General features: G+C 38.7%; 1 protein-coding gene across 5 annotated transcripts in view; it reads left to right on the top strand.

The window, feature by feature from the left end:
• Positions 1-16,016, top strand: part of LOC128674698 (uncharacterized) — a 57,866-nt gene that overhangs the window by 4,441 nt on the left and 37,409 nt on the right. For 4 of the 5 annotated variants that reach the window (XM_053753516.2, XM_053753517.2, XM_053753513.2 and 1 more), the window contains exons 5-17: positions 3,264-3,356; positions 4,219-4,321; positions 5,198-5,321; positions 5,848-5,964; positions 7,106-7,243; positions 8,315-8,404; positions 9,207-9,306; positions 10,260-10,335; positions 11,035-11,148; positions 11,542-11,653; positions 12,675-12,843; positions 14,408-14,550; positions 15,746-15,879. In XM_053753516.2, coding sequence (XP_053609491.1) covers positions 3,264-3,356; positions 4,219-4,321; positions 5,198-5,321; positions 5,848-5,964; positions 7,106-7,243; positions 8,315-8,404; positions 9,207-9,306; positions 10,260-10,335; positions 11,035-11,148; positions 11,542-11,653; positions 12,675-12,843; positions 14,408-14,550; positions 15,746-15,879 — 1,513 coding nt within the window. The remainder of the gene's footprint in view (positions 1-3,263; positions 3,357-4,218; positions 4,322-5,197; positions 5,322-5,847; positions 5,965-7,105; positions 7,244-8,314; positions 8,405-9,206; positions 9,307-10,259; positions 10,336-11,034; positions 11,149-11,541; positions 11,654-12,674; positions 12,844-14,407; positions 14,551-15,745; positions 15,880-16,016) is intronic. The other variant, XM_053753518.2, reaches the window with a different exon arrangement.

Genomic DNA, 16,016 nt, shown 5'->3' on the forward strand with positions numbered 1-16,016 from the left:
GACCGTCTTCAACATATTTAACATACCTTTCGTAACATGACTTTATGAGTTTTTTACACCTCGACCTTAAAAGTGCATAGATGTCGTAATCTCTAGGGTTACCATACTGCTTAAAAAGCCTGTGATATTTATTTTTCTCAGCCAGACACCTTTTAAGAGGTAAACTAAACCATTGTGGATAATTACGAGAGTCGACTTTAATTAATGGGGTGTGACGATTAATAATCTCCCTCAAGCGAACATAAAAAATGTCAACTGCTGCATCAACGTCTGAAACCGATAATAATTTAACCCAATCAGTATTAGTAAGATCTGTTTTTATTTTATCATAATCACATTTATTATAATTTAGGCGATTAACAACACGAGGTTTCATAGTATTAATCGAATAATTAACACAGTCAACCTTAACCAAGAAACAAGGGTGATGCTTATCTAATCGAATTAATGGATCAACAGGTTCGACATGAAGATCTGAGTGACTAGAGAGTACAAGATCAAGTAAACGATTGTTTTTGTTGGGAATATGATTGAATTGTTTCAGATTGCAAAGAGTCATAGTGTCAATAAGCAAACTAGACTTCAAATCTTTAGGCTTATTTGGTATCATTACATTGGATGAACTGTTTTTAGACCACGCAATCTCCGGCATATTAAAATCACCAATACAGATAAAGTCATGATTATCATCAGCATGCAAAATTATATTATATAAACTGTCGTAAAATTCCTGTCGTTTGATTACTGGAATGTCCGGTGGCAAGTAACATAAACAAATATTAATAACTTTTTTATTAACATCATCTTGAATACTCAACCACAAATCCTCCACATTGCTTTCCCAGGCTGTTTGACGGACAAACTTTATATTCTTTTTTATTGCTATGGCTAATCCACCTCCTTCTTTTTTCTGTGAGGTTGTAAGACAACGATCTCTACGTATGACGTTGTAACGGGCGTCGAAAAGTTCGGCATCAAACACACTGTCATTCAAATTTGTCTCAGTCAAACATATGAGATCGTAATTACAATTCAAAATATTCAAATAAAGATTATTAACTTTTGATCTAATTCTGTCAACATTCTGATAATAAACATTCATAATTGAAACTAGAAATATAACCAAATATTAAAACATAATTGTAATAAATTAATATTAAATACAAGTTACAATTTAGACAAAAAATCCTCATTTTTTACTAAAATAGCCCCAGACTGGTCATTCTTGCGGACATAAATACGACCATATTTTACCCATACATACTTATACTCTTTAATTTTAGCTGTCTCTCTAGTCTTCTTGTGTAATATCTTGCATTCCGGGGATAGATGTTCAGCCACATAGATCCTGCTGGTTTCACCAAGAAACCCAAGATGAGAAGAGTTGAGAGGAGCTTCTGGATGTGCTTTGTTAAAGCGCGCAGTCGATGATAGAATTGTGTCACGCAAACGAGGATTACATAAAGTCACCAAAATATTACGTGGGCGTTTCGATGAGTTGTCCATTTTAGCAACACGTCTGCAGGCCTGAATATGCAAGTCGTCAATCGGGACTTTGATCTCAGAACAGAGTTTTTTAAAGATGGCAATCAAATTCTCACTACGACTTTCAGGGACAGCCTGTATTTCCACATTGCAGCTTCTAGACAGTTTTTCTGCGTTTGCTAAACGATTATTCAAATTATTAATATCCTTTCGCAATGAAATACTTTTCGATTCCAGAGACTTAATAGTATTGCATTTTTCCTCCAATTGAGCCTTGAGGGATGCCTGCTCCCCAGAGATAAATTCTATTGAAGTACCATAGTCATTTTTAACTTCCTCAATCACTGTAGCCATTTCGGAGCGAACCAATTTTTTTACATCGTTCTGAAAGTTATTTCTAAATTCCATCATAAAGCTGGCAAAAGAAATCTGCAGTTTGCTGTCAAGCAGCCTACCAATACTCTCCATTGTAACTGGTTCCGTCTCAGACCCCAATTGGGAGGAGCCATGACCGCTGTTGTCCAGTGACATGTTAACGGAGCTGTCAATATCACCAGCGTTAAGAGGAACCAGGTGCTGCTTAACTGGAGTATTCGTGTTAGACTTAGTACGTCGAGTTATGTTATGGCACGAAGGGCAAACCCAAGAGGCAAGATATTCGTTTCCAAGTGATGAAAATTGAGCTTTACTTAAATTCAGGCATTGGTAGTGGTAAATACTTTTGCAGAGTTTACATTTCATAGCCGAGTTTGATGAAGTATCACTCCTACAAGCTTCACAAATCATTATTATTGCTATGTAAATCCAGGTAATTATGTAAACAGTATTAAATTATGTTAACCGTAGCGACCTCTATCGGATATTCAGGTATTTAAGTTGCGCAAAATTAGAACTGGAACCCAGAAGCAGGAGACAGAAAAGCATTCGAAATAAATAAATGCGCCCTCTGTTGAGTGCTTTCTAAACTAGTAGGCAAGGATCAATTTATTGCAAGGAAGACGAGAACAGCGGACAGCAGCACATAGTGCTTTGGCCAGCGATTGATAAAAAATATGATGCTCCTGTAGAATTCAAATAGATGGCGCTCAAGCAGGATAGTTTGAGGTTATGTTTTGAAGTGATTATTTATATTCAGAATAAACTTTGCAACGATTGACAGAGAAAAAAAAGCACAGTTAGCACATCAGTCATATGTAAGTATCACAAAACTCCCAAACCACAATCAAAACAGAAATCAAAACTGACTTCACTTAATGATTGCGTATGCATGTATCAAAGTTTTAGCACTTATAGTTACTCCCGCACTGAATATACTGTAATAACAGTTTATAATTATAACACTTGAAAAACAAACTATTCGATGTAACTTTTAAATTAAGTAAACATTTAAATCAATTTTATAAACTCAGCAGCTATTAGAGGCTTTGTTTATGGTAGAAACGCCCTCTAGCGAAAAGGGCCCCTTCTGCCAGGGCCATAAGGGGCAAATTCAAGAAGTGCTTGTTTGATGTCGTATGATACGCATCTGAAAGCTTAGAATAGAAACAGACAAACAGAGGAGGCGATTTTGTTTTATACTATACTAGCAGCCCGTCCCGGCTTCGTCCGGTAAACCATTATTTATACACCTAAACCTTCCTCAGGAATCAGACTATCGAATAAAAGAACCCGCATCAAAATCCGTTGCGTAATTGTTGTAAAGATATAAGCATATATGGGGACAGACAGCGCGAATTTTTATACTATGTAGTGATCTAACTTTGGTATGTCCGCCACAGCTCCAGAGGATGAAGGTACTGATTCGCTGAGTCCGTCCACGGTGCGAGAGCTGTCACCCGACTCCCGCGCCATCAGTCCTGACAAGGGTTCAAGTACGTATCTATTTCAAATCTTTATTTATGTCCATTTTTTTTTATATATACTACCAAGTGTAAAGATAGATTTAAGCTTATGAATGAATAAATAAAATAAAATAAAAATAAAATAACTAGGCAAACAGGCATGCGGCCCGCCTGATGGTAAATAGTCATGGAATGCCGTATTCGTGGAAATAATTATTAATTCGATCTGCTACTATTATTACTAATGATTTAAAGGAGAGCAAGAGTGCTTTCGTACAGGGAGATTAAAACGATGGCTGAAGATAGAGAGATTTGGTAAAATTCCACCAACAAGAACCTTGTTCTTAAAATGTCAAATTCATATTCAAATTCAAATTCAAAATTCTTTATTCAATTTAGGATGATATACATCACTTATTGACGTCAAAAAAATTACTTAAACTAAGTCTACTGCCGGCTTCCAAAGCGCAAGTGAAGAAGAAGCGGCGCAACAAACTTCACCGCAGCCTTTTCTCCAAGGACGTCAATTAACAAATATAGGTCTTATATATATATATTAAAAATTAGGAGGACGAATTTACATCATTATTAGAAATGTCAAAATTTGAATAAATAAACAAAATAAAATATGTATTTCCAATAAAATTATTGAAAATTGTCACACAAAATATATATATAAATAAAAAGCTAAATGTACGTACAAAACGTACGTAATAATGTCATAAATCAATTACATATGTTATGAGGATACTGCACCATGCTTGGGCCAAACATTATTGTCGTTCACATAGTCATCAGACTTGTAATATGCCTTTTTACAAAGTACTTCTTTTATATAATTTCTAAACTAATGTCGAATGAACCACTGATTTAATTCCACCGTCTTTTATAGGTAAATCATCTGAAAACGTGGCAAATGTGATAGAAAACAGCATATACTTTGCCAAGGTGAAGGATTTGAAGAACAGGATGAGTGAAGAACTTGCGAACATTGTGTAAGTAACAACTTTTAAAAAATCTGGACTATAAAATTTTACATACCTATATTAATTTTATCCAAATATAAATATAAATATTAGGACAAATCACACAGATTGAGCTAGCCCCAAAGTAAGTTCGAGACTTGTGTTATGGGATACTAACTCAACGATACTATATTTTTATAACATATACATATATAGATAAACATCCCAGACCCGGGCCATTCAGAAAAAGATCATTTTCCATCATGACCCGACCGGGGATCGAACCCGGGACCTCTCGGTTCAGTGGCAAGCACTTTACCACTGCGCCACCGGGGTCGCCATATTATCCAAATAACTTAAAACTATTTAGTCAAGGCATTTTTAATTCTAATAAACTTTTGTAATTAATATATTGGGTAGAACAAAGGGCTGTAAATTACGTGACACAGCACATTTTAATGAGATTGATATAGTTGTTCGACGGGCTTACTAATGGTAAAGCCGCCGCCAGCGTTACAATATAGTCGCGGTTGTCACAAATTACAAAAAACTTAACGCTACGATAAATGAAATATTAGATACTAACAAAAGTTAGTATCAAAGTGGGCAAAAGCCCACAATTACGTATTTGTGTAAAAATCAGTTTCCCATGGACATTTCAGGAAATCCCTTCTTAGTGCTCCGCTACACTGCCCTAGGAACACACACACGAAATTTCAGCTTTCTGCGCCCAGTAGTTTCGGCTGTGAGTTGTCTGTCAGTCAGTCAGTCAGTCACTCAGTAACGCAAGAGTTTTATATACATGATTGTTTTCCAAGAGTTACAGCACTTGTTTTAGCTGCTGCCTGCGTGCCGCTCGATGAGGATTTTACCTCGGACACACTATCATAGCACATTCTGTTTCAGCCTAGCCCTGGAGCGTCGCGATGTGCTAAATATAGATCCTGCAGACCTGGTCAAGATGTGTCGCCGATCTACAGAGTTCTGCTCTAGGTTCAACAGGGTGCACATGTACCAGATCAACAGACAGGTAGCGTGTAACAATTATTGTATAAAATAAAATACTATATAATATTATTGTTTATGTATGCGTGCACTTAATTACATATGAGAACCTTTTCCTTCCGGTATTATCCAATCCCTATTGAAATCGGCTATCCTAATGAAGCTAACTCAGCAGCGATATTCTAGTGAATCGCTGCTGGGTCATATTTTGGGTCTACGTACTTTCCATGTCATATTTCACCACAGATATCCTTACATCCATATTCCTGGACAAGGTCATAGAAGAAGCAAATATATATAATTGTGTTTGGATCTGTCTAAATGACGATTGTATGCAGCGATGTTCATATTTATTTCGACTGTGTTATAATAATTCCACATGGTCTCACATAAATAAATAAATAAATATTAGGACAAATCACACAAGTAGAACAAGTTGAACTAGCCCCAAAGTAAGACATTATATAAATAGCCATGACGACTCGACATGAACAAGAATAGAACAATTATCTCCAAGTCGATGGATTCTTGATTATTGATCTTTGATCCAGATCAATGACCTGGAGCGCAACAACAACGTCTGCCTGCCGTTCGCCAAACACACGCAGTTCCAAGCGCAGATGGTGCGCATAGCCTCCCTGCATCAGAACATGCTGCAAGCTTTCCAGGTATCGGATTCTTTGCTTGTTTTTCATTTGAAACGCCTATCATTACATTATTAAAAGTTTCTTACAAAACAAACATGATTTTTGTCACGCGTTTGCTGAAACACGATCTCTCGGACAACAATAAAGTCCAGTAAATCGTTGAGGAGTTCCCTCATCGGGCGCTGATCCTGGGTGCTGCATTAACTCATGCATACCATCATAATGCATTGTCATCGAAACCAAACCTGTATACATAATTTCAATTATAGATACCTACTTCAAAATTTAGTTGCACGATTCCCGATCATATTCGATTTTGACGACCTCGGTGGCGCAGTGGTAAAGTTCGCTTGCCTCTGAATCGAGAGGTCCCGGGTTCAATCCCCGGCCGGGTCGTGATGGAAAATTATCTTTTTCTGATTGGCCCGGGTTTTGGATGTTTATCTAGGTATGTATATGTATTTGTTATAAAATATAGTATCGTTGTGTTAGTATCCCATAACACAAGTCTCGAACTTACTTTGGGGCTAGCTCAATCTGTGTGGTTTGTCCTAATATATTTATTTATTATTATATCCTTCTCCATTTCGCGCGGTTTTTGGCATCCTTAGCAGTCAGATCATTGACACGCAACGCGTGATCCCTGATAGTATATAATTGACCGAGCGAGCGAGGTCTACAAATCAACTTGGGCCAAAAATACATTTTTTGTAGTTAAGTATGTTTGTAATAAAAGTTATCACAACTTTTGATTTCGTTGGTCTGATTTTATGAAATTTAAAAGGTCTGTAGGATCTATCAATAGAATTGATTGGGCGAAGTGCGTGTTAGCATTTCACTTCTCACCATCGATACGATTCGAAATGAGACACAACGAACCAATCACATTATGCCATTGTGACGCAACGACAACCACACTGGAATGTCATTGGTTCGCTGCGTCCCACTTCGAATCGATTCGATGGTGAGAAGTGAAATGGCAACCCGCACTAACCCCTTTAAGATTCGCGGAGCAACAAGATCGGTTAAATCGTTTTTTGAATGTTCACAATCTTGTAAACAAATATTGCTTCGCGAGATCTAATTTCGCGGCGAACAACAACAACAACTAGTATATTAAAATATAGATGAATAAAGGTAAAGTTTGAATGTTATTTTCCAGATATTCCACAGGTCGATAGAGCAGACGGCGTGCGTGCGGGAGAGCATAGACACGCTGCGCGCCCTGGTGAGCCTGTGCCGCCGGGGCAGCGCCGCCTCGCGGCGTCACCTCGCCGCGGCCGGGAACCTCAGCGCTGATGTAACCACTTCACTTCTTTCATTGTCTCACGATCGCTGAATGCGGTGTTTTACAAAAAATCTTAACTAATTGACCGAGATTCATTCTACAAATCGACTTTGGGGGCAAAAATACATTTTTTGTATGTATGTTTGCAACGCGATAACTTTCGAACCGTCGGTCTGATTTTGATGAAATTTAAAAGATATGTAGAATGTGTCCATAGAAGTTTTAGGTTCTTGGTGCATCAAAATCAGGTGCAGTCGTTTCTGAAATATTCACAATTTTGCAAAAATGTGTTGTTGTGTTCGCGAGGTCTAAATTCGCGGCGAACAACTAGTATTATAAATGCGAAAGTAAGTTTGTTACCTCTTCACGCTCTGTCTGCTCAACCAATCTTCTTGAAGTTTTGCATACATTGCAGTTTGATTTGATTTGTTTGTCTTGTAGTTTGAAGTGTGAAAAAGGATATAGGGTACCTTTCGTCCCGGAAAAATAACTGTTCCCGTGGGAAAATTAAGGCAAAAAGCTAGTATGGTATTAAATGTGACTACTGGGCCTCTGACCCAAGATCAAACATTTGGTACCGCAGCTAGCGGTGTAGTACTGGATGATAATCTCTCTTCTTCTTCTTCATAGTCGTATTCCTGATATGAGTCAGATTGGTATACAAACTCTTGTGGCACGAGTAGGATTCGAACCTGGTACCTTTGGATCCTCAGGCCGGGGTCTTAACCATTACACTACCACCGCTTCTCTCATATCATAATCTCTCTCTCTTATTCTATCAAATCTCCCCCTCATCCTCGCTTGTTGCCGACTTCATTCGGAGCTGTAACGCCACAAAGTCTAGTGTTCGCGTAAAAAGTCAACAATTAAATGTTGAAGATATGACTATTACAACGTCAACCCTCTTTGAGAATGCTATTGTCGCCTGAGGCGTGTGTTCCTAAGTCGTCTCGTGCGACATCCACGGGTGGATTTGGATATAATTATATCTATTCTAAGGCGGGACAACACGCCACGACTTTTAATTTTCTAAGCAGTGATAAAAATCTATCAATTGATTCTCTTGCATTGTCTCAATCCCAGAAAATGATCCCATCGTGCGACGGTCTGGTGGAGGCGATCAACGAGTACGCGGCCAAGCTCTCCAGCTACATGGATAGCACAGAGAACACTGTGAGCTGTTTCTTGTTTTAGGAAAATAAACACATAGCTTATTTTAAAATCTAATTCACAAATAACTTTAGTAATGTTAACTGTACATCTACTAAAGGAATGAATACAATAAAAAAAAAAAATCACATAATTCAATTTCACTGGTTATGCGGATCTGATCCGATTCTTTGTAGATATTTTTTCATATATTTTATTAACTAAATAAGTAGTCACGTTTTGAAAATGTAATTATTTTAGTGTAATAATGTTATGTTTACATAATGTCTAGGTTTTCTAGGATTCAAAATTGACAACGAATCTGTAGATATGTGTGTGCGTGTGTGTGTGTGTGTACCTGGCAACACAGGCGACGACGGACGTCAAGGGAAGGGAGGCGCCGGGACGGATATCCGTTCGCCATCTTATACATACTTACATCTTGTACGCACCTTTGACCATATAATAAATTCTAATCTACAAATGCAGCGCCTTATAAATACAGTCCATTCACAACCTATATTCAGGCCTCTGCGCCAACAAATGGTCCTTCGAGCCGGATAATTCGACAATGATAAAAAATCTAGAATTTCATGGTAAACAAAAATTTTGCATAGTGTTATTGTTATTATGTTTTTATATTATTTTTAATCTAAAACTACCCAGTCCGTCTGCTCGTCCCGGCTTTGCTTGGGTAAAACTATAATAAATATACCTAAACCTTCCTTAGGAATCACACTATATATTGGTGAAAATCCGTCCGATACTTTTAGAGCTCATACAGACAAACAGACGCACAGACAGGTGAACTTATTTAACATTTCAGCACACGTCCCATTCGCGACGCAGTTTGAAAACAAAGGGCAAGAAGAGCACCATCGGGTCCTGGTCACACAAGTCTGGTATCCCAGGGAAATCTGTTTCAGGTCATTATACATTTTATATTACAAACTTTTATTAACATTTTACTCTTTTTGAATAGAATGTCGCGTGTCGTTCTGTCCTAAAATATACCCAACTATATTCTAGAGTTCGCACTGATTTGTCATTGGTACATATACGTCAATGTCTCGTGACATGACGATTCCTGCCAATTTGGCTGACAGACGAACGGGACCGCAGCCGAAACGGCTAACCAAGTGATAATATTAAATTCGTGTGTAATAGTTCACTGAATGAGGTTTTACAGTATTACATAATATGTGAAGTATTTATTGATAGTCCCACAGCAGCAAATAGGCAACAATAACATTTCTATGGACGGTTGGTGGCCGGTTTTGAAACCACAGCTGAAACTTCAACATTTTAAATACTGTACTTCGCAGCGTCACATGCCTGAATGAGTAACATGCGGGGGCGAGAAACAGAATATCGAGTCTCATGATTCTAAGCTTCTTCAACCTGGTAAGGAAGAAAGCTGCGCCCAGGGCCTTCCCACCCATGGGAAATTCGGAATAAAAAGTAACCTATGTGTTATTCCAGGTTACTTTCTACCCGTGTACATATTAATTAAATATGTACACGGGTAGAAAGTTCATAGCAAATAACAATTTCATAGTATCTACGCTAGTACACCACAACACTAGGCACGTCCCGCGCGGCAGCCAATGGCAATCGAACACGACAATTTAAATTTTATTCTTGCGCGCGCACTACAAATCTAGTTTTTTTTTTTTTCTATTGTTTATTCCTGTGATTCGATTTCTGTTTTTCATTATACCAATTTGTAAGAACAAAGAAAAATATCATTTTCCATCATGACCCGACCGGGGATTGAACCCGGGACCAGAGTCCAGGGTTCAGAGGCAAGCCTCGCCACCAAATTCGTCAGCGTTTATGTTCGTGGTGTTATTATTTTAAAGTTATTTTTTTGTTACAGGAACCCGGCTTTCAATGTATTCCTTAGATACGATGCGAATTAACCTGAAGCCCAAATCGTCCAAAGAAATCTCCAGGTATAGCATGATTTTTTTAATAGCCATCATATTTTTTCAAGGTTTTTTTGCAAGAGTTTTTTTGCGCATATTAAAGTTAATGGAAGAGTTGACTAGTGCAACTCACCCTTAAATTCAACTATAATAAAAAACCAAAATTTTGAAACAATTTTTATTAAGAAGTCATCACCATAAATACAATATTTAGGCTAGGTAGCTGTTGAACAATCGTGACGTCACTGTTAGAGTGATTATCACACTAATTTTTTCACTAGTGTTTCTAATAATATGAGCGCCTTCGAAAAGTCACCAATGTAAAGTTGTGTCGCTTTATGAAATAAACATATAAATCTATTAATAGGTACACTAGGCAATCACTCTCTCTAACGCATTACCATTAGAGTGAAATAGCACATAGTCGATCTCATGCAAATTGTTCTATTGTGACCGTAAAATTGTTCAGTTTTTTTTTTATTTTTATACATAACTATATGTATTTCTTTAACCAATGTCGACTATTCAAAGATATTGTTGTCATAGAAAGGGTTACTGGCTTTATTTTTATGTAATACTTTTGCGATTCAACTTGTGACTGATTGTAAAACGTAGTTGGTTTTCTTAATAAAATAAATAAATTGTGATGAAAAGGATAGAACGATATGTTACGTGTCAAATGTTTCCTAGTGTACCCGTGGCTTAATGGTGTATGTGTGTGCGCAGCGGCGGCACGTCGAAGGTGCGCTGCAACGAGAAGCGCGCGGGCGCAGGCGCGGGCGCGGGCGCGGCGCTCGAGGCGCGCGACCACAGGAAGCCCGTGCGCAAGCGCTCGCCCAGGTCACACTCTCCAGCTCTCACACCATCTCCACACCGACAATCACCTCGACCCGTTGATCCGTTTTCACGTGAAAGACGGACATACACACATTCACATTTGGACGGACTTCTGACAGCACAATTATATTTTTTGCTATCGATGTGTTTACCGATGCCAGTTTACTAATATCTAGGACCAATATTTTTTTTGTGATAAGTCGTCTTTTCAACTCGATTTTCATACAAACTTTCATCTCCCATTAAAATCTTTTTTTGATTGATCGCATAGAAAAACGAATGGCCTAACAAATTATCAAAATCGGTCCGTAGATAAGCGGAACAGACAGATAAAAAGTATTTAAAAAAGATGATAAACATGATTTTGAATAATAAAAAGGAATATTGTGATGTTAGATCCCGTCGACCGCTGATGCGGGACCCTAACTCCGGCCGGACGAAGACGAAACGCAAGATGCCGAAAGAGACAGAAATCAGGACTATGGTGGAAACTGTCGGCACTATCACTGTAACAATTGTTATTCACTCTATCTATTTATATAGTATGTGGTTAAAGACGTCAACAAAAGCGTATGTCTAATCTCATCCAGAGTGGTCGTGGTCAACGTGGTTTTTGATTCTGGGAGCCAGGCGTGGCTCGCCGTACGATGTCCCGCCATCTCTCCCTGCTTGTAGTCATCCTGGTGCACTCGTGTATAGGTTCCCCCACCAGCGACTTCACCTTGTCAGTCAATCTCATTGGCATAATATGTCTAATCTAAAAAGAAAAAAAAAAACTAAAAATTTAATGAATAAAATTAGTTAACAAAATAGTATTCTTAAAAGTTATATACGTTTCGTGATAATTACGTGGAAAAACTAAACTACCTATTCTTTGGTACTATTGGTTTGCTATTGTCGTCTTCATTTTACATACAGGTTAATAATTAACCGGTGTGCAGGTTTGCTCACAATGTTTTCCTTCGCCTGAAGCAAGTGGTGGTCGACTAAAAACTACTATATATGTGTCAGATTGGTATACAAACTAGTGTGGCACGAGTAGGTTTCGAATCGGGGGCCTTCAGATCCACAGGTTACAATATTACATTACTACCGCTTCAAAAGTTGTAATATTATAAATACGAAAGTTTGTGAGGATGTATTTGTTCGCTTTAACGCAAAAGCTACTGGACGGATTGTTGTGAAAAATTGTACACTGGTAGAATATATAACCTAGAATAACGCATAGGGTATTTTTTATCCCTAAATAGCGAAGCTCTGGGTAGTGTTATCACTCAATTAACTATCAATAATCAACTATGATTATCGATTGTTTATCGATATTATCAATAATTTATTGAAACCAATACTACTGAAGGAGTCGACACTATTGACGTTCTAAGTGACAATACTGTTGATAGTATCGAGAATTACGATACTATTGATGTTGTGGCCTTTTTCGAATGAAAACTTATCGATAGTTCGGCAATGCGGCTAGTATTTTACAAGTGTAAAATTGTAAAGAAAGATCTATACAACAAATGCTCTAGTGCACATCGAGCCGCGTGAGCTGCGTGAGCCCCCTCCCCCCGCTGAAGTCCCCGCGGCGGCGCAGCAAGGACGCCACGCCGCGCTCGCAGCGCAGCAAGGAGGCCGCGCCGCGCAAGCCGCCCGCCGCCGCCAGGTTCAAGCGCAGGCCGCCCAGCCCGCCCATGAAAGGTTAAACTCGATTATCATCAGCCACATTTACACTCAGCGCTATTGGGCACGGAAGTGAGCAGAGTGGGCAGCACGAGTATGTAAATAGGTAAATAAATAAATATATTAGGACAAATCACACAGATTTAGCTAGCCCCAAAGTAAGTTCGAGACTTGTGTTATGGGACACTAACTCAACGATACTATATTTTATAACAAATACATAAATAGATAAACATCCAAGACCCGGGTCAATCAGAACAAGATAATTTTCCATCATGACCCGACCGGGGATCGAACCCGGGACCTCTCGGTTCAGTAGCAAGAACTTTACCATTGCGCCACCAAAGTCGTCAAAGGTGACTCGCGCTGTCACTGCTCACGTCAATGCCGCTGCCCGGCGCTTCCTCGATTGTCGGTGTTTCGCGCGGAAGTCAAAGGACGAGCGAGTGTTTACATTCTCGCTCGTTGCCGCCGCAATTCGATCGAAATAGAACGTGTCACGCACGTTTTGTTACCTGACGACGGCAATTCGTTTATTGACCTGTTAATTTCTTATGCCCTGGCACACTATCATAAAACAAGTCTCGAACTTACTTTGGGGCTAGCTCAATCTATGTGATTTGTCCTAATATATTTATTTATTTACTATACCACCACAGGAGCAGAGTAAGGAAACAATTACATTACATAAAGTCTAACTTTATGAAATTGAGCGGGTAATATGGAATGACTTAGGTATACTGAGCAGACATAATGCATACCGAACCAGCAACCTCGACGAAATAGACGTCAGTAATTTTTGCGAGTTAATAAATAAAGAAGAGAGAGAGAGAGAGAGAGAGAATAAGAATATGAAGGCTGAGTGTAATCGCTCACTCGCGTCGTTATCGCCGCAGAAGTATTTAGGAAAATATTTCCGACAGCGGCGGGAGGAATGGCAGTAGCTAAGTGTAATTGCACAAAACATTTATCATACATGTTACACATACTGTTTTAATATAGTCACACAAACAAACCACAACACGGACATTTAAAATTAATATTTTATGAGATATTCACTTCAAATTTGTGTTTATTTGTGTACCTTAGTGTTTACATAAACATAATTGTGACCAGGATCTCCTTTTATTTAAATAAACTTGTGTTAGTAAATCCCGCTCTTCAATAACAACTTGTACTTGTCTATTTCATACATTGTTTGCTGTGTTGAATATACTATTCCATAATGCTACAATGTTTTCCTTCGTTCACTTTGATAAACAAACGTACCTACCTAAAAAAGGCGGCAATTCTACTCAATAGTAGTTTTTATTGCATTTGAAAAAGCTGTTTTGACATTAAAAACTAATAGCAGAACAGACACAGCTATAGCTCAATGTTGTTAACCTTATAAACTATTCCACTAGATTCCAATTTGTTCAACATCCCGACAACACAACACTCCATATATGTATTTCGTATATAGTTTTTCTTACAATTCCGCTGGTAGATTTCAGGTGACATTAAGTTAACAGAATTGACACCCAGTTCATAAATAGATGTATAACAATATTGTAATAAAGAATATAATTTTATTTGTTAGAGGGCAGTATGAAAGCGGCGCTGACGAGCATCTCCAACGTGATACCCGAGACGAGCGCGATCGTTAGACCGATTATGATGAGTGACAAGCGGATTGATACGCAGAGAAAAGTGCCTTTGCCAGTGCCAGTCAAACAATGCGAGGTATGTCCTTTCAACTTTGAATGTCTCTCACATCGCTTGACCGACCGCCTGCTTGACGTCTGAATGTTTTTGGGAATGCTATTGTTGACCATCGGCTGTATTCAAGTTAGTATTAGGATGTACCCCTCCGTACACTAGCGACACCGTCATATTTATTTCTATTTATATTATTTTCAGCAAAATAATCAAAATTTTACTAATATTATAAATGCGAAAGTTTATGAAATCTACTGGACGGATTGTTATGAAATTTGGTATACGGTATGGAGTATAACCTGGAATAACACATAGGGTACCTTTTATTCCGAAATTCCCACGGGAGCGAATCGCCGAGGCGAAGCTAGTAAATTTATAAAAACATGTTGGAGGCGCTAGTGTGCGAGTACATGGCACCATAAATTATTTGAAATAGAATAGGGCAGTTGCCTTCAAGTCCAATCAGGCACTTAGATACAAAAAAATCATATTTGGCTTTATATGAGAGTGGGCACAAGTGACGTCACAATATTGGGATCAAAAAGCAATTTGGACATTACAAAATGTTATTAATTTAATAAATAAAATTGATCAATCGTGTTTAATTATTGTGAATGCATAATCATTTTATGCTATACCTATAGAAGTCAAGTACAAAAACTGGAATTATGGAATTGTGGGGAAATTGGTGGGACTGGGGTTGGCCGCATATGTGACGACCTCGGTGGCACAGTGGTAAAGTGCTCGCCTCTGAACCGAGAGGTCCTGGGTCGATCCCCGGTCGGGTCATAATGGAAAATGATCTTTTTCTGATTGGCCTGGATCTTAGATGTTTATCTATATATGTATGTATAAAATATAGTATCGTTGAGTTAGTATCCCATAACACAAGTCTCGAACTTTGGTGCTAGCTCGATCTGTGTATTTTGTCCGTATATATTTATTATTTATTTACATTTGCGGGATGCAGAAGGAAAGGTAGGCTAGAACAGACACAGAATGGGTCCATGCTGTCTGGCGACGAAAAAGAGGTCGCCCCAGAATAAGTTGGTCGAACGATTTAGATGCGACGGACAAAAACTGGAGGAGTTTCACAATGAACAAAGATGGATGATAAAATAAATAGGAGGTCTTTGCCTAGCAGTGGGACACCACCGGCTAATACAAAAAATGTTATACACGAACAAGCAGCGTATTGATCGCGTATTGTAATGATCAGATGATGACGGAGACGCCGCGCTCGATGTACGCGAGCGCGCCGTCGCGCTCGTCTGCGCGCTCGGCCGACGTCACGCCGCGCGCGACCGATGCTGCCAGCGTTCTTGATACACCCAGGGTCGTTGATACGCCTAAGTATTTTATTTTTAACTATTGCTCCCAGCTTCGCCCTCGTTTTATGATTTTCATACACCTTTCACCCCTCCATTATAGACATTTAGGGGTTGATTTTCGAAAAAAGTAGCCTATGTTTGAACGGTGGTCTTTAGTTA

Source organism: Plodia interpunctella, chromosome 13, assembly GCF_027563975.2.
Source record: "Plodia interpunctella isolate USDA-ARS_2022_Savannah chromosome 13, ilPloInte3.2, whole genome shotgun sequence".
Classification (NCBI taxonomy): Eukaryota; Metazoa; Arthropoda; class Insecta; order Lepidoptera; family Pyralidae; genus Plodia; species Plodia interpunctella.